General features: G+C 39.0%; 1 protein-coding gene across 1 annotated transcript in view; it reads left to right on the top strand.

Moving 5' to 3' along the window:
- The first annotated feature begins 2,341 nt into the window (after nt 1–2,341).
- The window catches only part of vstm2b (V-set and transmembrane domain containing 2B), a 28,502-nt gene continuing 4,442 nt past the window's right edge, over nt 2,342–26,401 (top strand). The window contains exons 1-4 of the mRNA XM_044355467.1: nt 2,342–3,652; nt 4,262–4,449; nt 5,404–5,433; nt 6,296–6,734. Coding sequence (XP_044211402.1) covers nt 3,580–3,652; nt 4,262–4,449; nt 5,404–5,433; nt 6,296–6,734 — 730 coding nt within the window. The 5' untranslated portion in view covers nt 2,342–3,579. The remainder of the gene's footprint in view (nt 3,653–4,261; nt 4,450–5,403; nt 5,434–6,295; nt 6,735–26,401) is intronic.

The following is a 26,401-nucleotide window of genomic DNA, read 5'->3' as shown; positions in this document are numbered from 1 at the left end:
AAGTCTATCATTACCCACCTTCAAGCCCTCCTGGAACACTTTAACAAGTATTTTCCTGAGGAAACACCTATGGAACAATATGACTGGATAAGATCTCCATTCACTGTAACGACTGCAAATCACCTGACATCTGACCTGGGGAAAGCACATTGGTTGAACTGTCAAGCAATCAAACCTTAAAGACAGCATTTGATTTCAAGACGCTAGCTGCATTCTGGATTTCAGTCGAGAGGGAATACCCACAGCTATCCAAGGCCGCAATTAATGTACTGATGCCGTTTGGCTCTACCTACTTCTGCAAAAAGTCTTTCTCGGCACTGACGTATATTAAAAATAAATACAGATCGCGACTAAACATGGAGGATGATCTCCGAGTGGAGGATGATCTCCGAATGGAGGATGATCTCCGAGTGGAGGATGATCTCTGAGTGGAGGATGATCTCTGAGTGGCCATCTCCAAAATTAAACCCAGAATGGACTTGCTGTGCTCCGAGCATAGTGCCCACCCATTAGGTAAGTTTAACGTTATTAGCCTATATTAAATTACTTTATAAAATAACATTATGGTTATTTGGCTGTTGTGTTCTTTTGTGTTGTTATGCCCTTCTATGGATAAGCCTATTAGTGCCTGTGCGTACAACATTTGTATACTTAAACCACCTCTGAGGACGGTGGGGTTGTGAGTCTTGGGCACCATTATTTTGGGGGTCAGGGGCTGAAAAGTTTGGGAATGCATAAACAGAAGAGAGCTTCTTGTTAAGTTCTGCTGGCTAGATATGGTTATCTATGTAGCAAAAAAACACACAAACACACACACACACACACACAAAAACCCCACAGAACTTCATCTTAGTGGTACAGATGAGCCACAAATTAAAGGAAAAAATAGAATAAATGAGTTGAGAGTCATAACAAATGCAGATGTTTCCATACAAGACAAAAGGACTGACTGAATAGTTTGATGAGGATGAAAGTGATGTTAATCATATGCTACAGCCTCCACAGTCACCAGGTCTCAAACCAGCTGAACACCTACAGGAGATTTTGGAGTGAAGTGTTAATTCTCTCCACCAGCATTATCAAAAGACCAAATGAGGGAATATGTGGAAGAATGCTGTCTTATCCTTGTATAGGATGACATGACTTTATTTTCTCTCTTTAACATGTCCTGTCCATGTGGAGTGGGGGCAAGTAATCCTGCACAAAAAAGTTGCATTCCTGAAAATAAAATTAAAAAAAAAAAAAAAAGCATGTAGAAAACTTGTTTTTTTTAACTCCCGGAATTTTGCTGAGGTTCAAGTCAGAAACTTAAAATGTAGTATTTCTGAAGGGGAACTGAAGTTATACATTTATTCTCTCTGATATGAGAAATACTCTTAACACACTCTACCGCAAAATCTTGTAAATCCATTGCATATACTGCGTGTTTACCTTGCTGGTCTTTATTATACAAGCCTCCTCTCCTAAAATAAAATGTACAAATCAGTTGAATGTAGTCTTCACTTCAGCTTACATCCCATTTTATCAAGAAAGTCAAAGGTTGAATAAAAAACTGTACATGCATAGACTTCCTACACATTTAAGACGCGTGGCAGTGATTTTTTGTGTAATTTAAATGTCTTTCTTATAAATATAATTTTGGATAAATTTAATGTCATCTGTAGGTAGTAAAAATGACTTTCTCATAAATTACTCAACTTTAAAGATAAGTTTTTAAGATCTGCACACATTCAGATCTAACCATCACAATAATAATGAAGGAATTATTCATTTAAAACCTGGAAAACAGCTAAAGAAATTAGGTGATCCAGATTCAAATTCTGCTGTGTTTATTCCATCTGGGAATGTAATCTGGGAACAATCAGAACACGACAATCCTGAGATCTAGTAAGGCAGTGAGTTTGCCTATACTGCAGAAGAGCTGCAGAAGGCTGTTTTCATTAGAGGGCCTTTATACATACAAATTTATCGTCTCACTTACAGAGTCAACCTACACTCCTGCACAAGTCAGTGATGACTCACAGCCTGTTATAAATCTCAGAGCACTGTGAACTTTACAAAAATATCACAGATTCTGACCTTATTGAGCGAATCGGGTATCGGCCATGATGTGACCAATCCATATTGAATGCAGCTTCTTCATCAATGCCATGATAAAATCCAGTATCTTCCGCCATCAGTTACTGAGTCATGGTGGGCTGTCGAATCAGTTTTTTTGTTCCAAAGCAATCCCAGACCTATGCCACCTTTTTCAAAATAAAATAAAATTGAAAAAAAGAGAGCAGATGGAATCGGTAGCCTGTAAGAGGAAGAAGTTGGATTGGTGCATCCCTAACATGTATCCTTAATTTTCTTCTATTTCCTTTTTTTTTTTTTTTTTAATTTTTTTCATTGCTAAACAATTGCTTATTGTTTGTAGGCTACAGATTATGATGCCACTGACATTCATGCCCAATGCAGGTGTTGGGAATGCTCAAATGGCCAGTCACATGACATTGTCTGGGGGGGGGGGGGGGGGGGGGACACGTCATCAAAACAGCCCTCTTCTCCACTCTGTACCAGCCTAAATGGTTTTCATAGAGCAGCATTTTATTCAGATGGAGGATTTAATCTGAATTAAGCCTCTGGAACTGTCTGTCTGAGGCTGTATAGATTATCTTGATGCCCTTAATTTAAAACCGCAGCTCTGACTACCTCTGATAGATAGGCTACAGTACTCTCTCAGTGAGTGTGAGTGTGTGTGTGTGTGTGTGTGTGTGTGATGTGTGTGTGTGTGTTTTCATAAAGGAAGCCAGTAGCAGTCAGAAGAAGACAAGACACTGGCACACACTGGAGAGAGAGAGAGAGAGAGAGAGAGAGAGAGAGAGAGAGAGAGAGAGAGAGAGCCCAGGGACCTCAGCTGCTCGCGACGCACACTAAGCCGCGGGAAGGATCCAGGTCGGTTGACAGCAGCCAGGCCGAAGAGAAGAGAGGAGCGGGAACCACGGACAAACCTCTGGCTCTTCAGGACGATAATTCCTGTTTGTCAGTATCACAGAGAAGTTGTCCTCTCTGTCTCCTCTCTGGGCTGTTGCTGTTGCAGCGCTCACACACACACACTACACACACACACACACACACACACACACACACACACACACACACACACACAGAGGACCGGTTATGTGATGGGTCTTGGAGCGGAGCCCGGGAGAGCGTTCCTTCGCCAGGGGAGCTGGGTGATGATGAAGAGCAGGTTTCTGCCGCTGACCGGGAAGTTCGGTTTCTACTTAGAGACGACGTTCATCGGGAAATAAAGGAGCCACCGCTTTCACTGAGGGATTAAACCACTTATTTGACTCATTTACCGTAGAATTATCACATTTCTTCTTGTTTCTGCGCTGAAATTTGGTTTTGAATTATGCTGGAGCTCACCTCCGGATTGTACATGTTGCCTGGCTGATGCAGGGCTGCCTCTGGATTCGGGTTCTTCTATGCCCATATTTGGAGTTATTTGATTAGGCAGTTAACAGGACGCTACACATCCAGGTCAAATGACCGTCTAATGCCCGTGCTGAGTGTGACGAGCCGCACTGTGACATGGAAAAAACGGGACTCTACAGCCTCCTTTATTACTTCATTCTCAATTCGCCCTTTATGATTTGTGCAAACGGTAAGTGAACCCCCCAGAGAAGCAGAGAGGAGGCAAAGTGGGGAATAACAGAAATATTTTGACGTCGGAAATAGACGTTTTTTCGTTTGTTTTTTTTTTAAAGCCATATTTAAAATAAATGCCACCTGTCTGCAGGATTAAACGTCTCCTGCTAGTGCTGAATCTAAACCTGTGAATTTCTACTGTACATTTCCCTCTGAAATAGAGGAATAGTTGGATAACTGTGTGAAACAGTAAACCATTAAAAACACAAAGAGAGAGAATAACCCAGCTGTCTAAATGTACCCAGATCACAGCCTCATGATAAGGATGGAGAACTGCTTTCCATTATTTGATCAAATAAAGCCCAAGGCAGATTATAGGTCACAGGTGCTCTAATAAAACTCTATAAATCATGGCTAATGGGGACTATAGGGGGTGAGCTTAAAATAGAAGAAGTGTGCGTTGACGGCACACATAAGTGGCTGAAGTGACAGGCCAACCTCTAGGATGTTTTAGGCTTATGGCAGGTGTAGAACAACAGTTTCACGTTGGCATCTTACTCATTAATCTTTGCTTCTGGTGTCTTGCTTTTGTCTCTCCTCGTCCCCTCTCATATACATACCAAAGCTGCATTTACTGAAGTCCCTAAAGATGTAAGTGTGGGGGAGGGAGAGGATGTGGAGATGCCCTGTGCCTTCAAGGCTGTCAGCTCGGCACCCATGTCTTTGGAGATCCAGTGGTGGTACCTGAAGGAGGATGTGGCTAAAGAGCTGCCTCACGAGCTGCAGATCAGCTCCCCGGCCAACAGAGCTAAGGTAACTGGCAACGTAAGCATTATTAGTTTACTATATATAACCGAGGAAGTGTTTGTGTTTGCTGTTTGCGTACTACATCTGCCCTACATGACCTGCACATATCTGGACGAATGCCGTATCCGTACACCTCAGCCCCAGCATATTTTATCTGTTATCAGCTAAAAAAAATCTGATAATATGCATAGATGCCAGATCTACCATGTAAATCTGCCAGCAACCAACAATCACACACTCTACATGCATCTGCACTGGCCTATATTTGTAAATGTAAGCTGCAAATATCTTTGATATTACCCTGATGCAGACAGTATCTTTGCTCGTCTGTATTTTTCAGTTTTTTTAAAAGTAACAATCACCAGTGTTTGTCTTCAAAACTATAAATCCACACATCACAGTTACAAATCTGTATGTGTCTGACCTCTGCTACAGCATTTGTATTGTCTTTACGATCAGACATAAGCAACACAGCATGTGCGTTACTCAGGACGAGGGGGATGTCACTACGACTGCAGAAAGGGCACTTGTTGGTTATCAACAGCATTACATTCCTCTCAGGTCCGCTGCCTAAAACCGCCATGATAGGATATTATGGCAGGACGCAGTGGGAATTACTTTTCCCTCCAGCATGACAAATCAGTCTGAGTCTTTTTCAGTCGTCTGAGGAGTCAGGGACAATCACATCTGCGGCATTTCCTCTGCGGTTTAAGCACATTAAAACATGCAGCGGGGGGAAAGGCGATGAGAGAGAAAGAGAGAGAGAGATAGAGAGAGAGGAGTTATCAATGGCGTCTTTGAGAAATGTACGCAACCAGCTCTCTACATGCACTTTGCTTTCTCCTCCAAACGAAAGAAAAATGTTGTGTTATTGTTGCCGATTAATTTTGTACTATTATGTAACAGTTCAGTAACAAATAAAATTGTATACATGAAATTCACAAGTCTCTCTTTTTCCAGGTTGTTCCGAGGGAAGCCACAAAAATAAGTGTAAGTCTCCACTTTCCTGTCTGCACAAATTGAAGCATGTTAATTTAGTAGAATTTTATTCCCCAAATATTAGACAGAAGACTGCCATGAATGCATGCCTTATTCAATTAAAGAAAGAAAATAGCTACCTGACATGGGGTGTGCATTACGATTAAAAGGTGGAAGGTAATATTTCTCCCACTGATGGAGATTGCTCGCTCCTCAGGCTGAATCACGTTCTTTGTCTATTCATGATGGCATGACACCATTAAATGCCAAATGTCTGACTCAACTCTAATGGATCTAATATGTCTGACACTCTCAGCGGTAGTCGATTACTTGAATAACAGCTTGTTAAGGTTGACTAAATGAGTCTTTGCTATGGTGCTTTTTCTGGAAATAAGCTTTTAATCATTACTGGTAAATGAAAATTTGATCTTGGCATCACAAAACTAGACTTCAAGAGACCCTTCTTTTGCAGATGTGTGCACATTTAAAAAAAAAAAAAAATCTGCCAGGAAGAATTTCTTTCACTGTCCTAATTTCATCAGACATGCTTTGTCTCGTAATGTTTTCAGACCTCTAAAATGGTGTCAGTGTTAAAAATGTCGAGGCAAGTTTAGCTTTGATAATATGTTAAATTCTTGCTGTTAAAGTGTACCCTTATTAGGGATAATTGAGGCTGTTTAAGAACTTATGTGTCAGTCTGCTGAGCAGCTAATACAGGGTCACGAGTTGGTGCGTTTTTGATGGTGCCTCTGCCTCCACCTCCAGTCATAAAACATGAAACTACCCTCTTTATGCTGATTAATGCATACTAAAACTGGTTGTTGTTCAAGCGTTGCTTTTTGCCACATTTTTTTTCTTTCTGCCTTCATTTCAGACTGTGCGTGTCCAGGGCAACGCTATCTCCCACCGCCTCAGCTTGTCCAAGGTGAAGAAGGAAGATGAGGGGGTGTATGAGTGCCGCGTGTCTGACCTGTGGGCCGATGAGACTCAGGAATTTACGGTCCATGCAGCGCTGCACGTCACAGCGGGTGACGGCATGGTGGCCGAGGAGGCCGTGTCGCACATCCAGAACCGCTGGCCTCTGAGGAATACCAACACAGCTCTAGGAGGGGGCGGAGGTGGGAAGGCGACCTCGGAGCCGGGCCAGGGCCTGGCAGGGGGTCAAAGATTAGGGCAGGGGAAGCATCGGGTGCCTCAGCAGGCCCAACCCGGCCTCCTCCCGTCCATCTCGTCCACCACCACCTCGGTGGCCAAGTCCTCAGCCTCACCGCTGCCAGGGAATGCAGCCATCCTCCGGCAGCAGCACGGAGCTGGTGAGTGAATGTTGGAGGGTTGATGGAAGTGGAACAGAACCACAGTGACCCCTAGTGGTGATGAAAGGGAGTAATCACATGAGATTTTCACATACTGCACAATATAGTCTATGAGCCCGGTGTGCTGGTCTGTATCTGTCTCAAGGTTCATCTGTCTTAGTAACTCAAATCAGAGCACATGTGCTGTTGTTTCTCTGTGACAAGGACCCTTTATCTTTTTGTTGGTGTGGAAGATATTTAATTCCAAGATGCACTGTGGGGTGTTTTGATCAATTGCACCTGCCACTACTAGATTTTTGTGTGTGTACAATTCTTCTTGTGATCTTTCCATGTGCTTTACATATTCCAGGAGTCTTCTTTGGTGGCATATTGGACACCAATCATTTAAAATAATAGCCTCCTGTTTATGCAGTTATGCGGAAATTACTTATAATTTACTGAAGTGTCTGTCACAATCTGCAAACATAGAGGCAGACAGTGAGATTTTAGTAGTATAGACGGTATTTAGGATAAAGTAAAGCTAAATGCATTATTAAGTGCATTCATTAATGTCCATATTTTCTTATTTTTGCACCAGTGGTGACTCTCCTACTGTAAACTTTAATCTTCTGTAATCCACAGTGCACACTGTAACTCAGTAAGCTCATGTACAGCTTATGAGAACCGGTAATATTATCACTTCTCAGAAAAAATGCATTTGGTGAGATAGAATTTTCCTCGTTGAAAAAAAAAATCTAATTTGGTGGCGACCCTGCATGTGAGAGCATGAATATTTCTGCATTCATACATACCATATGTGTCCTCTCATGGTTGTATACTTGGAAACAAGTGTGATCACCCGGCTCATCATCTATTCATACACTCCTGCCAAACCTCCGTCACACTTCTCAAATCTCTGTAAATCAGGGGAGCATTTTTGTTGACTTGTATACGAACGTGTAACACCTATTTATTACTACCTCTGCCAGCGGGTTGGCAGATGGTACGGGGAGGGATTGGAGCAAAAGAGGGTGGGGGTGGGGGGCTTTGATGAAGCGTACTTCTGAATAATTAAAACTCATCGAAGTCTAGTGGAGTCTTGTTAGCCCTGCTGCTGATGTAGAGAGCAGTCAGTCAGCCCCGTGGACTGTATGACAGATGCTGTGTGTGCTACTAAGACACACGAATACCATGTGTGATATGAAGTGCCTCTCTACTTCCATGTGTTGGCATTACAATATGTTGTTAAATAACAGGGGTTAGTCTACTGTGTTGGTGGTATTTGGAATTGATATCTTTGAAAAGGTCTGATATCTGCTGTGCTCAAGTCTGCTGTGTAATTTCAGAAGAGTATCAAGCCACTGTTTTCACAGCTTTGATCACTCATTCAAAGGCTTTTCTCTAGGACAAGGGAGAGGACTTCATCAGCACCGATGCTGCTGCTACACTTGTGTGCAGCTTTTTCTTAGAGATGTCTGCACAGACTGACACTGTCTGTGAGTGTGTCTGAAAAGTAATATCAGCCAAATTATCATTATTAGCATAGTTTAAATATACAGTATGTTATCATACATGGTATGCTATTGAAATCTTACTGATGTACTGTATCACAGCATTTTAATAACTGCATGATTCATTACATTACACAAGTGCAGAAGTTTGCATTTTGTCTATTTCAACCATAATAAACTACAAGTGATTTGTATTAGGGTAATTACTAGCCAGCTCTAAATAGATGAAGTGAATATCTAACTTTCTCTGCATGACTAAAAGGGCACATTTCCCTCGTTTAATATTTCCAAAAGTTCAAGTTTACAATTGAGGCGACTGTGTGTGACAGTCAGCATCTCACAGGGAAACTTTCAAGCATCTACATGGTAGAGAAAAAATAAACTACATTGAATTTGATTTGTTTGAGAAATGCTCTGCCAGAATAAATATGAAATGTTTTCGACAGTTGAGCTTCAGTAATCTGTGTTCATCTTCTTCAGTGATTACAGACACTTGTAAACGGTGCAGTTTTTAGTTTAATCAGGACAGGTACTAATAACACAGTGGGTTTTTTTTGACAGCTGCATCTGCTCCAAGCATGGCAGTTATAATGAGGAATCCCCTGTGGTGGAAACCAGACATGTGGTGGTGCAGTGAAATGAAAACTACTGTATCTGAATTGGCCAAAATGACCATGGCAATGGTCAGTTATCAGATGGTTTTTGCGTCAGATTAAATGTCCTGCAGGAAAAACAGGTCCACCCTGCAGACTGGCTATGAGCAGACAAACATGCGATAAGGCCAAATGCACATATTCAGCTAGATAAACTGCAGTAAATCCAGACCTGCCAACATAAACATCTGGGGGTCTATTACTGGACACAGTTTAGCCAGCCCTGGCAAGATTTCATCCTGCTGTATCTCGGTATGTTTCAATAAGGACATCAGTTTTCAGTAAAACCAAAAACATATTAAAAGAAAAGTTGTAAAGCCATGTGACTGTTCATTCATGTAACTTACATCTGTTGGTTATTCTGGACGATTACTGACACAGCACATAAAGCCAGATTCAGAAGCTCTACTTCCATTATTGGACTGTCAAGCCTTATCGCTTAATGCCTCTTATTGTTGTGGCCATTTTAAGGCAGAAACAGTGATGATATCACACTGCTAAAATTGTTTTTGGACAAATGTTGCTCTAAGGCTAAGAAGTAACAGGGGATACAATTTAAATATTACAGGTTGACAATGCATGGTGTGCTTTAATTTGACCATTTGTTTTGGGATTTTATATCTAGATCAGCCAATTATTGCCGACATTTAACAATCATTAAAGGGAAAATCCATTTGAGAAGAAAGACACTCAATTCTACACAAGCTGTGCGGCAGCATACTATAACTCAGTTAAAGGAATTAATCTGCTTTAATTAATATAAAAGCTTGTTTGGGCACCACCTCCTTGAGGGGTGATCTTTAATGTCCGGAGGAAACATTAAACCCTGAATTCAATTCTCAGTTTGATCATCTAATCAATCTCATAATCCTAAATTCTTTTCAAAGCAGTGACCTCTGTTTACTCTGTTCTCCCCAAGAAACAACAACTTTAGACATTTATTAATAGCTAAATGTCTCGAGGATACATGATAAAGCATAAGATAATAAAGAAAAAGAATAATAAGGCTTTTAAATAATAATAAAATAAAATAATAAAGAAAATTGAAGAAATAGTGTCTGGAAGTATGTGACTCAAGGCTAACGTATTGCAACGGGGAATGTAAGGGAAAGCTACCCTTGATCACTGAGCCATGTTATGTCTTACTGTTAACGAGTTTTGTTGTAGTTGGTGTCGTCTTAGCAGGTCTGTGTTTGTGTTGGTTGAGCTGTAGTAAGCTGCAGTGTTGAGCGGGGTGGCCCAGTTTGGGCCGTGTTGTAGATGAGTCTTTGTGGGTGAAGCAGTGTTAAACCACTGGTAAAGCAGGGTTAAGCTATGATTCAGGCTGCCGTGAAAGAGTCTCTGTCGGGTTTACTCCCAGTTTGGCTGTACTGCTGGCTGAGATCAAGATTAAGCGTTGCTCTCTTCTTCAGAGCAACATTCCAGTTTAGGTTTGAGGATTCAGGCTTTTAGTTTAATGCTGAATACAGTTTAATCTGACTATACTCAAATCTTTATTCATTGATGGATAAACTCCATGTGAGTTGACGTGACTTCAAAAGCAAATACTATTCATGAAAAAAGGAGACTTACTAAAATAAAAACAACTGAACTTATTTTAATAAATAAAATAAATTAAAATACACGTATACTTGGTCGCAAAACAAAGAAAAGAGACATTTTAATAGAAGAATTGTGTTTTGGCTCATTAATTTAACTATGATTTTAAAATTGATTCAAAAATACCATTGTATAGTCACCATTCATTAACTCTTAACACTAAAAAAATTCAATTTGATGTTCTAACATTACCAGTAGATGCCAGTATTTTCACACGTTGTAAAGTAAAACAAAATCAAAAATTAATATTTCCTCAATAGATTACCACATAGCTATCAAAGTTATACCATTCTTTATCTATTTCTATGACAAACAACATTATATATACATAATGATTAGACATTTAATTCAAACAAATTCAGATTTGACTCAGATTAGAGAGAGACTCAAAGTCAAAGTCAATGTCCTCCAGGGATGTGAGTTAGAGTTTATGACTTTGGTCTGTGGAGATAAGGAAAGGCGTTTTCTGTCAATGTTTACGTGGAGTTGGAGTTTTTTCTGGTTCAAATGACCCCAAAGGTCATTTATGCTTTTAGTTCAGGCCATAATTTAGTTATTGGTCAGAAATGGCCTTCTAGGAGGTCTGTTCAATCTCCATTTTGTTACAGTGTTTAACTATGGTCAGTGTCATGTTGTGAGACCCCAACTTGGCAAAGAGGTCAGAATTCACTCACCTCCTCAATTTGAAATTAAAGAAGGGTTGTTTTATTCCATGAAATTAAAGAAAAGATTGCAATGTGTCATACACAGTGAAGCTATGTGTATGGTGTTTTAAATAAAAAGGGTAAAACAGGCTGGCTGGGGGTCCTTAAAAAAAAAAAGCCTTAAAAAGTATTGATTAGGCTTAAATTGTGTTTGGGAAGATCTAAAATTCTCTTCCAGCACAAAATGCCTGTTCATTTTATCTTTGGCGAAATCAACAAGAGTTGAATTTGAATGCCCCTGTTACCCTGTTACAGTCTTTGGTTTTCACTATTAGTGTTAGCAAACTTTGTCTCCTGGTGACAACCGTAGCATCTCTCTGGATGGCATGGAGGTGCTAGCTAGTTAGCTAACCTGCAAATACTCCAGTCTCTTTACTTGCTACCTAATTTCAACCCTTTCTCCAGTGCTTCCATTTAGCTGTTAATCTCCAGAAAGAGTAAGCCTTATTGCTCCCGTCAACTTGAACTGATGATTTGTGATGCAAGTCACTCGTACATTCCTTATTCAGAATATAAATACGAGGAGTGAATGGCTCCATGTGAAGTAATCGACAGTGTTTGTATTTATTGATTCTTTGATATGGTTAATAAGTTCAAAACACATATACAGTGGGATATTAGTGTGATTTAAACAGCTGTCTGCTTCACTAAATGCGACAGAAATAGACAACCAGGTTGAGGTTGGGTGGGCAGGATGCTTAGATGTGCAATGCAGGGAATACACTTAACATCAACAACTAAAAACATATAACTGTGTGAGAGTATCCAAGGTTTGATTTTTCACTTTTCTGCAGATCAGCACACAGCTGGGCAGCAACTGAATGAAAAATAAACAATAAATGTCAGCTTGTAGTATATAGATTACAAGAATTAAATGAATCTGTCCATATCACAAAAATGTTGTCATTTGTATTGAAGCTACAGGTTGGTCTTTTCATTTCTAAATAAATAGCCAGTGATCCAGCTGTAACATTTTTAATTGCCTTGCTTACTCTCCACTCTCACTGCTTGCCCTCCAGTCGTTGCCTTCTGATTTGATGAGTTCACTGAAGCATATTAAAGCTTCTACAGTTTAGCTTCTGCATGTTCAAATCACACTTTCAATTTTAGCTCAATTAATAATACAACCCTAGTGCCAATCCTCTCTGTACACATTCACTTTAATCCATTTCATGAGGCAACTAACAAGGATCATCCAAATTATCTCTCACATAATAGCCATGAATATGTTAGTGGGATTAAAAAGCTACATTGTAATCATAAAATATTTGACACTGTTTTCCATCCAGCCATTTCAGTTGACGAGAGAACTAACAGAGCCAGGGCTCCACTAACATGCTCACAAGCACAGTCAGCACAATGCTTATTTCAGACTACATCCTGAATGAAATTACTAACACATTGTCCATATTGTATTTGCCCCAAACTTAATTTTGTCGACAAAGAACTCAATGAATTTTCTTATTACCAGTGCATAAATGTAGCCTTGCAGAGGCTATATCTTGAAAGCTCAGATTTGTCAAGAATCTATGCCCAAGAGATAGGTGTCAAACCAATCAGTATACAATGTTAAGATGATGATGTGACTCACAGTCTCCAAACTTCCCAACCTCATGCACAGATTTTTAAACTAATATAAAATTAACCATTTGCCTATTTATTGTTTCAAAATTATTCAGGAAGTGAATTTGGTTGATAGTCTACCCCCCACAAAGCCACACTTCAAAATTTAAGAAAAATAAACATTTGTATTGTGCTGTTTGATTATGAAGTAATCAGTTGGATGTTTAGTCGAGAAAGTAAAACAGTAAAAGTTTTTCCAGTTTAAAAAGCAAAAACTAATGTCAAAGAGAGAACCAGAGGTGTAGTGGTGTGTATATACGCAGGTATACAGTGGGATTTACTGTATGCTTCCCTAAAAATAGCCACAGATATGTACTGTATCACTGTCCCTCTCGCAGAGTTAAGGCAGCTAGTCATGTTACAGTCTTTCATATAATCTATGTAGTTGACTGTGCACTGGAGACTTTTGTTCCCTGACTTTACCCTTTTAAAGCATTGCCTCCTCTCAGGTAGTATACTGCCAGAGGAGTGCTGTCTTCAGGATAAACTCAAGGAACAAGAGTCCCTTCCCTCGCTTTTGCTCCATAACCTGTGAGCTGAAGTGAACACACCAAGGCACAACTTTGTCAAAAAGAAAAAAAAAACTGCATGACAAAAATGACACTAATGACAGTCACAAGCTAGAGGGTGAAGGATCCACAGGAGATGATGATTGACGTAACATTAGCTAACAGCGCTACACTGGCAGCTGTGGCACTGCAGGGTTTTGAAAGTGTTGTGATCAATTCCACTCAGACCATTGTCACCTCAACAGGTGCTGAGATTTCAAGCTCTCCTAACAAGCAAGCTGGTCCATCCTCTGTGAAAATGCCAGTCATGGAAAATAACTAAGCACATGTACTTAAATACAATTTGAAGATACTCACAGAAGAAGTTTGTATTTTCTGCTACTTTCATTTCTACTCTACTACAATTCAAAGGGAAAAAAATACTCAACAGCTATAGTTTATAGTTGATATGCAGATAAATATTTCACATACAAAACATATAATCATCTTATAAAATGTGATACATTGTTACATATTAAACTATCTAACTAAGGTAAAGTAGGTAAAAGCTCCAGCTGACCAGCTGCAACATTAAAATGCTGCTTACATGTTAATGCATCAGAAATAATAATCTAGTAATATAACACTATAACTGTATAATAATCTGTTAGCTGTTAATACTCTCTACTGTTACCTGAGTTAAATTTTGAATGCAGGACTTTACATCTAATGTAGTTTGGAGATTTTTTAGTGCGCTATAATACTTAAGTTGAGGGGATGTGGGCCAGTGGGAGTTGGGTTTGGGGGCACAATATACACACCTACAAAGACACCAGTACATCACAGGAGAGAAGTGTAAAGTATGATGATTATATCTCATGCTAATGCCTCATGAACCTTACCTGAGTACAAGAGAAGTAAAACAATGTGAGTTAGAATAAATGCAACACATTTATCGAATGCACAGATCTGTGACTTTATTTTGAAAAGGCTAGCTTAGTTCACCGTCTACAGTGTAACGCCATCACTAACATCTGTCATGTGACCTCACTGGCATAATCTTTGACCTTTACAAATCACTCTGCAGCAGATCTTTTAACAGATTCAGACGTATAGACAGGACTTATTGACTAAATACACTGACATACAGTTACATTCTGTTTGATTAGAGAAGACAAACTGTAAAAATATTATCATACTGATGGTGACATTTTTAGATTCTTCCAGAAATGAGTCAACACAATTAGGAAAAGTGTCCTGGTGTCAGTGGAGTATTTTTACATGCAGCTGTGGTGCAGTGGCTGATCAGAGAACCATTCTGTGATCTTGTGATTTCCTCTTTGCTCGACTACATTTATTGTAGCTTATGAATCAGCTTATTTCCTGAAATGCAGCTGGAATCAAACAGTCCTTTAGTGAAGTGCATCATTGACCCTTCAGTGAAACAAAACAAATTCAGCTTGTCTTCTTTTTTGTTTCTTCCTACTTGTTTGTGTGTACGCGCGTTTAATTTTTGCCTTTTTTTGTCTGTTTTTGTAGTTTTCTGTCTTTGTCACAATTTCCTCTTAAAATTCCTCAGTATTATTTAACAGGTATTAGCCATTTATTTTAAATTCTTGTGGAGAACTAGAGTTTCCCGGCTGAAGTTGTCAGGCTGAATTTTGGGGAGGTGTGTCTGCAGTGTTTCCATTTGATGGAATGGTGCTGCCATAAAAACAAGTCTGGAGTTTGAATGTTTCACTGTAAACATCATATAGCTTCAATGAAAAGCATGAACAAGCTCATACAAAAGGAACAGTTTATGACACAGCAGTTGTGAGATTACTAGAATGTAATCTAGAATTAAAAATTTAATTATAATGATTACCTAGATGTCTCATGTCAAATTTGCACCTGAGAAACTTTTTTACTGGTTATTCTTGTTTGAAAAAAAGTCAGTCAATAAAATAGATTTTCCTCGAAGAGCTTACAGCCAGTGCACTTTGAAATCTGAAAGTACTCCTGATTAATATTGCTGTGGTGTGGGCTGATATTTTCACATTTGAGTCCTTGAGTGGACTGTCAGCCAGGCAGGCTTCTGGTGTCTGTTACACACTAAATCAAATACAGTTTAAGTGGCTCACTGACACTTTTCTATTGACAGAAGAGCCCGGAGGAATCCATCTTTGGCAATTTTTTCCCCGTTTCCTCCAAGTTGATCTGCTCCAAGTATTTGACAACAGATGAAGGTTAAAAAAGTGTGGCAGAATTGAAAGATTACCTCATGCTCGCTCTCGGCTCTGCGGCCTTATCCACAGTAATAAGAACCAATGTTGTGAGCGGGGAGGGAGGAGGGCAGGGCTCAAAAATGCAGGCATCTGTCACTTTTCTGCAATGTCATCTGACTGAGTGGCAGAAACAATTAATATGGGAGGGGAGGACGGTGGCGGCTGGCAGGGGGGAGGGGAGAGATAAGCTGTCAGGTGTCTCAAATTGCCTCTCATATTTTCATTTTTCATCTGTGGTTTGGTGGCCTTGCCTAGTAACTGATAAGCCTGTCCCTCCCCTCTCTCTCTCTGTATCATAGTCTTGTGCTTCATGCAGCATTCAGTCCTCATCAACTTGTACAGCTGGGAAACTATCGCATGACCAAGTTGTATTTACAAGGTGTTTGCGTTCAGACGGCTATCGATCAAATGTCACATGAGCTCAAACAATGAAAAAGCCACAGCGGGGTGTAAAGCAATGGGAGGAAAGTAATTGCTAATATTGCTTTTTGTGACCAATATTGCAATTGCTATTGAAATTTCAATTGCTCTCTGTAAATTAAACTTCACACTTGTATTTGTTCACATCATACATGGTTTTAAGAACAATATGTTTGTACTAAGCATTATCACACATTCATCCTGTGTCTGCATGAATAGAATCAGATACAATAATGTTGTCAAGGTCTTCTAAGGATTCTTTTTTCTAGCCAGCCAGTCAACTGACCAATTTAGCCCACATATATAATGATATATGTTCACATATAATCATGACATTTATATTTATTGATCGCAGCTACATAGTCAGCCAGTTACTGTAATGATAATAATAATAAAAAATGCTGGTGTGTATTGTGTTTGTTGTTTTATGACAAAATGAAACTAAACTAACAAAAAATAGAAATGCTATGGGAATCTTTGCATTGTTAATGCACTAACCCTACTTATAATCATACTTTTGATAGATTATAGATAATGAGAGATTGTTTAAATGGATAAATCACTGTTAACCATGTTGTTTGCCGTTTTTGTATAATTTTTAAATACGTAAGTGAAAGGTCACAACTAGTTAGGTAAACTCTGGTTACCCCATAACTCTTCCATCTCTCTTATTATCAGCAACAGACGGCAGATATACTACAGATATGCAGCAGTGGTCACTGATTGCATATCTTTTCTTGCATGTTGCACTGAGAGCCATGTCAGTGTGATTAAACTCTAACTTGCGTTATGAACCACTTCGGTGAGTTTGAATTTGTTTGAAGGATTAGGATTTGTATATCTTATGAGTTGCACCCAAACATAGGAAATGTGTTTTGTGGCTGCGATGCTGAGACTACGTTTGTCTGTGTCTGTCTGCGTGCAGTTTAGGTGCATTCAGATGCTTCTTTAGTGATAAACAGAGGAGCAACAGGCTGTGAAGAAACTTGAAATCCTTCCTAGTGAAGGATTCCGTCAGTCTTTCATTTGACCATGGGAGGAAAAGCAGAGTGAGAGCATGAGAAGCAGCAGACAGAAAAGCCTGTTATCTCTATCACCTACTGGTGTGGGGATGGGCAGTGTGTTTGCGAAGCTATAATTACTGACTTCAAACCCCTTCAGACTCCATCAAGAGGTAGTAAATCAGTTTGTTTCACAGAGTACAGTATTCCCAACCTGAAGATGTAACATGATGGTAGCTCTTCTCTTGCTAGTGAATGTTGGAACCACTTCTATTGATGTTTGTTTTGTATGTGGTTAAACTGGCTGGTGACGAGTCCAGATGTTTGTGACTGGATAGTAGCTCCATCCCTATAATGTATGTGTCCCAACTCTGTGCTATTAAATAATAATAATAGGTCAAAGTATTGTGAACAAATATTCAGAGTGTTGTTTTTGTGGATGCAATGCAATGAATTGATTTATTATATCTCATAATCATATTTTATCATATTTTATAGAATAATATTGATTTGATTATTGATCAGTGGAATCACATGATGGTATGACCTTTGATCATCTGTGTCTGACTTTCTATCGTCTAAATGAATGATTCAGAATAAGCTATTAAAGAGCTAAAGTGATAAGTCGATCAACTGAGTATTAATCATCTATTTTGATAATCAGTTAATTGTTTTGGTATGAAGTATGCTGAACATTTGCTGTTTCCTGAGGATGAAGATCTAAATAAATGGAACATTTTTGGGTTCTAGACTGCTGGATGGGCAAAAAATGTAAAGACATCACAGTGGGCTTTATAAACTTGTGATGGGCATTTTTAAAATTAAATTACAATGTAATTGTAATTGAATTGTACAATAACCCCAGAAGTTTTACATATTTGGCAAAACACAATATTTGCTTTAGTTATAGTTGGTTATTTGGTATTTGGTAGTAATAGTTGGTTATTTCTTAGTTAATTTTTGGTTTGATATTGTTTGTTATTGAGATAGTGAGTCATGAGTGACTCCTCTTTCCAGTTTGTCACATCATTGTCAGCACTTCATATTAACCTCTAAAATCGAGCACTTCTAGCATGCATATTGGCATTCTAAAGTTTTTGGTTGTCCCATTGCTGAACCTGTCTTGTGGCACACTTGGCATGATTACAGTATCACTTTCACGTGGTTAGTGCACTGCAAACATCTAGTATGTGATTAGTCATTGTCTACATTTGGGCAGTGAAATTAGCAGAGACTAATGTATATGAAGCTTTGCTGATAAAGCATAGATTAGAGTTTTGGCATAGACTCCATGTGGTGCTAATGCATGATTATCCATCCCATAATCTTTCAGCAACATAACCCATCAGTTCGGGCATGATCGCCTTGATCAGGGATGGAGTCTAGATGTTGCTGCTGGTGGTGATGGTGTCTGTGTGTTGAAAGTATCAGGAGCTAGAGGATGTGTGTTAAAGCTGAGTTAATAAATAGCACATTAATAATGACTGACTCCTATGTGGGTTATCAGAGCAACAGTGGTACTTTTGGGCTTAGTTAATTGATGGTGTGAATCAGGAGAGTGCTGCCTCAAATTTTAAACCGGCAGGATAATAAAGAGCAGTGGCAAAATATATGAATGGATAGGAGCCAAGAGACATGAGTTAGAGGAAAGAATTAAAGGAAAACGAATGATGAATGAAGCAATCTTTATTGAACTCTAGCTGCATTTAACAATGGAAATAATAAAACTCCCTCACCAGAAAAGCTCTACAAAAGGAGGGTACAAGGTTATTAACTATGCCTAACTATTTCAGAATGACAAATGCCAACATTACTGAGAACAAATGCTTATGTATAAGCTTTTCATAGCCAAAGAAAATCATGGTGGGTGGATGTTTTCTCCATAGATACCACAAAATCTCAACATGCAAACAAAGGGGAACTGAGGGTAAAGCATTTCGTAATATGTACTGGTTCCAGCAGCTCTCAGGCTTTGGTAAAGAACAGGAAGATGTAACAGAGACAGAATCAGGCACTCACACTGACTCACACTCTACAGTGGACATCTGCGTCTCTCTGCTGAATCTGGCCTAACAGCTGCTCATATCCCTTATCTGCTTGGGTTTTATTTGAATGTGTGAGTGCTCGGGTCTATGTAGTCATATGTGGGTCTTGAGAGAGGATGTTTTTCATTTAAATGTCAAAGGTTTTGCCTTTTCAGTGTGTCTGGATTCATGTAGTGAAGGTTTTGTTTGTTTACAGCAGCTTCATAAGAAGCTGCTGAAGCCCTCATCTTACTGTTTCTCCAGTCTGTGCAATAAGAACTGCTTAGTAATCAAAATGGCTACTAATGCTTGAATGTGTGTGTGTGTGTGTGTGTGTGTGTGAATGAGTGAGAGTGTGAGAAAGAGAAAGACCATCTGCCTTTAGGTCTGTCCTTGTGCCAGGTGACATTGCTGTCAATAAAGCAGAAACTCCTGTATATTCTGCAGAATTTTACCTGGTTTTCATTAATAGCTCCAGGGATGCTGATGTTACATTAATACTACTAGTGCAGTGCCCGTTCAAAACATGCCTGTTCAGAACGAGCCGTTTGCTTGGCCTCCAGCTGCTACATCATCACATAGAAAAATTAATACAGTTGTGAGGTGTGAAAGAGTAGGCCCAACCTAGATACACCAACAACGTTAAAGAAACTAACATTCTATTATACACAGATGTTATAAGTAATAAGTACTCTAATAGTAAATAAATGTTCTTTTCTCATTTCAAGTAAAATAAGGGCTGCATTTAAAAATAAAATAAAGTTGATCAATCATATTGGGCTCTTAGATTGTTCCTATTTTCTGTGCCTGCAGTTCAGATTTAAGTGGGTATGTTTGCTCCAAAGATTTGTACTTTGTCCGTAGTAACGCTTTACAATTGCCACAGTTTCAGAGCATGTGAGACAAACTAGTTTTGAATTGCCTGTGGGTATTTCCATTGTGTATTGGGCTCTGAGCGCTTCTAAAACGCGGGTGACCTACACTCAATAATGTACCTGAACGCCTCCTGTGGAGTGACTCGCTGTTGCTGCTGATCTGCTAAACATGCTGCTGACACTATGCTTTCTGTCTAGACATGGGGTAACAGTGTCCATTCTTGATTTAAAAACTCTGTTTTCACTGTCTACTTATTTCTTTTTAGAGCAGTTTTCTCACGCTTCATCTCTGGTCTCTCCCTGACATGCTGCCAGTCAACAGAGCCCTGAAGCTCCACCCTGCCCCTGCACAGAACAGAGCGGCTCGGTGGTCACTGATTTATTCAAAGTTTATCAGTATTAAACGTATCGCATGTCCAAATTGCAACAAATTTGTCACTGCACTCCCTCGAGTCCCCAGCCATACACTTGCCAAATGTGGAGTTGATCAGATGAACCGTTCAAGAGATACGGGAAGGACATACAGACAGAGATTCCTTCCTTTGGTAGTGAGACTAGTGCAGAGCCTGTTCAAAACATGCCTGTTCAGAACAGTGGATAGCTTGGCCTCCAGTATAAAATGAATACTGTTATGTGAGGTGTGAGTGAATATCAACAACATGAAAGAAACTAACATTCTATTATACACAGATGTTAAGTACTTTATGAATGACTCTTTCTCATTTCAAGTAAAATAAGGGCTGCATTTAAAAAAAAACAAAAAAAAAACATAACAGAGAGCTTTTGAAAAAATGAAGTGGATTGATCATATTGGGCCCTTAGATTGTTTATTTTCTGTGGCTTCAGTTCAGATCATTTGAGTGGATATGTTTGCTCAAAAGATTTGTGCTTATATGAGACATACTGGTTTTGAGCTGCCCGTGGGAAGTAGCCTAAGAGTCTGTCTATTCTTGATTAAAAGCTGCATCTTCACTGTCTACTTTTCATTTTTTAGGCATGCATGTGAAAAAACTTTTCTTGAACTAAGCTGATACTAAAAGGTGACGTGAAAACACTGCAGACCACTGATTGGTCAATCATTTATCTCATTCATGGGCTTTCCATTTCAGAGAAAGCTTTCCACCACTTCCTCTCCTCACTTTCGAGAACAATGTTAATATTTATAGTAATTATATATAGGCTATAGAGTATATCCTATGCATGTATGCGTGTATGTGTGTGAATGCATGTGTGTGTCTAGGTTATTCCCTGACCCTCAGGTTGTGGCATATTGATACATATTGGGCAGCAAGATATGTCCTGGCTCCTTCTCCTACGAGTATTTTTAATTTTGGGAGTTCATTAAGCTCTTTGAAATCTGAAATTACAGAGTTGAATTTGTTTAAGTAAATGCTCCTTATTTCATTGAATGTTTCACATTGCAGGAGGAAGAAGTAGTCTAGTAGTCTCTCTCTCTCTCTCTCTGTCAGCTGCCATACTTGAAACACAGCATTCACATGAGGAGAAAGTGACACAGATATGTCCTATTGTTCTTTGTATTTACTGCTGCATTTGTAGGATGTAATGAATGAATGAAAAGGAGAAATACAGAGGAGGAAAAGGAAACAGAAACTAAGAGCATCTGTCTCTACAGTAAATCACCTGTTGAGTGTTTGATGGTTGTTTATTTGTCCTTTAGAATGTAACCGCCATGAAACAATCAGAAAATAATATATTTCTTCACCAGAACTGTCTCTCTGTCGCTGGCTTGTGTTCTCAGTTCACTCACCCTCTCTCTTTCTCTCATCTTTTTTTAAATGAGTCGGGAAGCTGACAACAAAGCCTAACTTTCAACGAAAGAGAGATATCCTCCCTTGTATCTCTCATGGCAAGGTTGTACAGCTCTGATCATGACGTATAGTCATAGAGCCCAATGCTTGTTTATTCGAAGTTTATTAATATTAAACGTGTTGCGTGTCCAAATTGCACCAAATTCAACATTGTACTCCCTTGTGTCTCCAGCAATGCACTAACTGAGTGTGAAGTAGATCAGATGAATGTGCTGAGCAAAACTCGGGACAGACACAGCAGCCACATATTTCTCTGTTCTCTGTTCCTCTGTTTAGCATCGTCAGGTTAGGCTAACCCATTGTTGCTTCACTTTTCCAGTAGTTGGGGAAACAACAGACATGACTTTTCTTTGTCTAGAGAACTGCAACATTTACGGCCAGATTGACAACTTACTTCTAACCTTTCTAAGCTCTGCTCGCATTCACCATCACTTTTCTGCCGCTAGCAGTTGCTCAACCACTCACTCGCTATACACACATATTACGCACTTCTATATTCCTTAAAAGGAGCTACGCTACCAAGAGTTTCCCAGGCAACGACACAGAGATTGACTCATGTTTCGGAACAGTGCTGCACAGAGACGCCCCTAAATGCTACTGATTGGATATTTGGTGTTATTTTTGGCATTAAAAATTATTTTTGAACGGTTCTCAAGATATGCAGAGGACATACATACAGACAGACAGAGATTCCTTGCTTTTTAGTTAGAAGAACTGCAGAACTGCAGTTCAAAACATGTCTGAGACATCCTGCAGTGAGTCTTGAACGTATGTGCCAAGTTTTGTTTACAGTTCAATGGTGGAGCTGAAGTCTTAAAATTTTTCAAGTCATTATCACTATGGATGTAATCCCACCTTGTTCATGATAGATGCTGTTCATGATAGATTATATATTTCTGGAGAACTTCAAACTTGATACGGCACTTCCTTGGGTTCTTGGCAATACACCTGCCAGGTGTGAGGTTGATCGGATGAACGGTTGTCGAAATATGTGAAGGACACACATACATATAGACAGAGAGATTTCTTCCTTTATATTTAGATTACTTTCAATTGCAGCAGAAATCTTATGACATTGAGCAGTTTGCCTTCCAAAAACTAAAAATGAAAAGTTTGTCAAGTAAAACTCGTCTTAGATTTTTTTATGTAACTTTGGATTATTGTTAATTGGATGGATGGATTATTGTTAATTAAAACAAAGTGATATATAAAAACACTATATACTGTATATGGGGGTCAAAGGTTCCACTGCAGTCTTGTGTGTTACTGCAGTTAGTAGCGCAAACTTTATTGTAGCTTTACCAGTAATCATGGGCCCAGAAACATTGGTAGCTGCACTGCAAAATTCACTGTTTGTCCTGAGTTTGTGATGGTGGTGCTTCTGAAAATCTGAATGGGTTAAATAGCTCCACCAGAGGAGCTCTTTTCTATCATCACAATATCTGTGACAGGTCAGTTATAAGACTGTATAAAGTTGTTCTTTGATTGACATGGAGATGAATCGCTAATAAATAGAGTAGAGTAATAGAGAATTATAGTTAACTGTGTACATGACTGTTCTTGATGTCATTTTAATACTTTTGATTTGAGTTTATTATATTTATTTTTTCATGTCATTGGGATATTTTAATGAATCTGTGATGTCATTTTGAGTCATTTTAACACTAAAGATATAATTCCGCCTCCACTAGATCTACATTGATAAGTATATCAGTTGATATTAGTTTATTGCAGATTAGAACTACAACGATTTGTCAGTTTATCGAGTCGATCAACAGAAAATTTGTGACCAATTATTTTACAATGTTTTAATAATTTTATTTTGATTTATTGTTTTGAATCATCATTTAACAAAATATAAATATCTGATTTTCACCAAATATGAATATTTTCTGTCTGACTGTTCAGACAGGTGACATCACCTTGGGCTGTGGGAAACAGAAATCGACACTTTTCACCATTCATTAGTTTTTACAAAAGGTGATGTCAACCTGGAAGGCTACATTAAGTGTGAACACTGATTCTGAACACCTTGTGTACTGAATAAAAAATTAGATAATGCAATTGAAAGCATCTTCCACATTTCTTTTATGTGTTAGATTATGCAGCCTTAGTGCTGAGTCTGACACCACGTTTCAACAGCAGTGATAGTGGTAGTAGTGATGTAGCACGGAGGTTTAGTGAGTGTGGCGTTGGAGAATTAGAGGGTGATTGAATGGCTGTGTAAGTAGTTTTGAGGCATACTTCCACTTTAAGTTGTCTTTATCATTTCTCAGAAATTGGATTTTGGCCATAGCTGGAACGATGTAAATCCATGCAAATGAATCTTAGAGCAGACGTCATTAAGGCCTTAGTCTATGAGGTGTCTGGTTAGGGTAAGAGTTCCAGCATCCAAGGTTTGTGGTTTGTTAGTGATGGGGATACTGTGTTGCTGGTTGGATAGATCAGCAGCTCTCGGCAGTGCCTCACTGCAAAATTTTCACCGGGCAGATGCTTCATTGTATAGGAGGCTACAGTGTTGCCGTATTTTGGCTCAAGGGGAACACTGAAAATTTCTGAAGTATGGTGTTGGTATCATTTTTTTGTGGTATAGTATCATCTAGAATCAACAGTCCTGAATTACTGAGGTGAATTTTATGAAAACCGTTCAAACTGTTCAAACTGTTCCACCATGAGCCTCCAGAAAACAGCTCTGAGCAACTGAGACCCAACCCGAGACCTCCGAGTCCGACCAGGTCCCAATTCTACTCAGTCTGGTAGGGTCTGGGTAGAGTCTTGTTTTACTTAGTTTGTGCACATAGTGTGTGTGTAGTGCTGTAGTATTGCTGACTGGTGTAGAGTAAAATTGGCATTAAAACTGTGAATGTAGCAGTGAATTTAGTTTAAGCTACATTTTGTCAGTAAATAAATGCTTCAATGCCCCAAGAACCAAACCAAGTTCCTGAACTCAGTGGTGGTCATAATCACAGTGGAGGAAATCAAATGCTTGCTCTTAAGTGACAATTGAATCTTGAATTTGATTGGACATGAAATTGGTTCAAATTAGACTGTAGATAGACAGAAGATAATTTCATCTTATGTTTATATACAGTCCATGTTCTATTGTTGGTATAGGAAGTGAATAAAGGCCTTGCAGTTATATCTATAAATTAGTCTTTGAAGCATACAAACAATTTATTTTTGGAAATTGTTTCTATGACTTATTCATTTGGAGGACATCATTATTACGCTGCTGCTCTTTTCCACAGTAGCTGTGTTTTGATTGATAGTGTGCTCTCATGTTGCTCTCAGTCACTCTCTACAAGGGTCTGTTCATCTCGACTGCATCCTGGTTCAGGTCTAATTATTTTCAGGTCTATTCTAGTTGGCTCTGGGTGTACTCTTCCACGGGTCAGCCTCTATGGGCTCTATGGGTCTGTTTTGGAAACCTCTAGTTGAAAACCTATGACTGTGAAGGTCACAACATTTGATTCACATCATTTTTATACTTTTCAAACCATTCAGTTGGCTCTAAGGCTCCGCGTGGAAGCATCTTCGTTATATTTCTACAGTCATTTATTCTGGTTTGTCGGATTTTTCTAAGTAGACCAAAGAATTTTCCACATTGGTCTGCTGGCTTCACTTGGCTGCAAGTTGATGGGTAATGCTATTTGAAAGGATTTACATAAAGCTGACATAAGATCATAACTATGCTGTGGAAACTGACATGAACATGAATTAACTCTTTGAAGCTTTAAGACTGTTGTCACTATGCTTAAATGGTTAAAAATGTCACTTTCAGGGCCAGAGTGTCCTAGATATGACAGGTTTATGTAATATTAACACAAACAGTTCATTTGTGTTTGATACAGTAATGAAGCTTGTTATGACATGGTTAGGATAGATGTCGTCCCCTTGGCTGATGTCAAGTTGTCATGGCAGACGTCCCTAGAGCAGCGTTAGCTTTAGACATGTTTGCATGATGATTGGTTGAGTTGTGTGCTCAGATTGACCGGATATAAGAATCATGTCCAGAGCTCTCACCTTGTACAAGTGATAGAAGTGATGGATTATATCAGTACTGACTGAAAAGACATAAGGCAACCATGAAACATATTGTGAACTAAACCTGGGGGAACTGTCTATCCGCAGTATACTGATAGTTGACCCTATATTGAAGATCATCTGAGAATTACATTTACAAAGCTACATTTTACATGAGTTGTACAGCACCTGAATAACACCTGTGGACATGTGGGATTGGCATACCGAGTTAAAGTCAGATCCAAGTAAAATTTGGCCAGAATGAACTCAGTTCATTGTTTTATGAGCACAGATAGGAGACTCTTACTCATGTTGCTCATAATTCCCTGAAACCATTAGAACGTGGCTGCTGTTGGGTAATTTTCTTTTATTAAAGGGGACATATTATGTACATTTTAAGGTCTATATTGATAATCTCGGGCTTAACTGGAATATCTTTGCATGATTTACAGTTCAAAAACCTCCTTATACTGACCCTTTAGCAGCCCTTCAGTTCAGCCTATGTCTTAATAGGAGATCTTAGTTTTATTTGTTAGAAAATAATTCTCTTCTGTATATTATCTGTTGCATAAGGCAACCAACATTATGGGAGTATGGTTTAATAAAGTTTGAAATTTTGAAAGTATGAAATTCCATTTTTCATTCAGGCCTTAAATTCATGACATTCCACT

The sequence above is a fragment of the Thunnus albacares genome, chromosome 1, assembly GCF_914725855.1.
Source record: "Thunnus albacares chromosome 1, fThuAlb1.1, whole genome shotgun sequence".
Taxonomy (NCBI): Eukaryota; Metazoa; Chordata; class Actinopteri; order Scombriformes; family Scombridae; genus Thunnus; species Thunnus albacares.
This window is presented reverse-complemented; position numbering and strand designations above follow the sequence as displayed.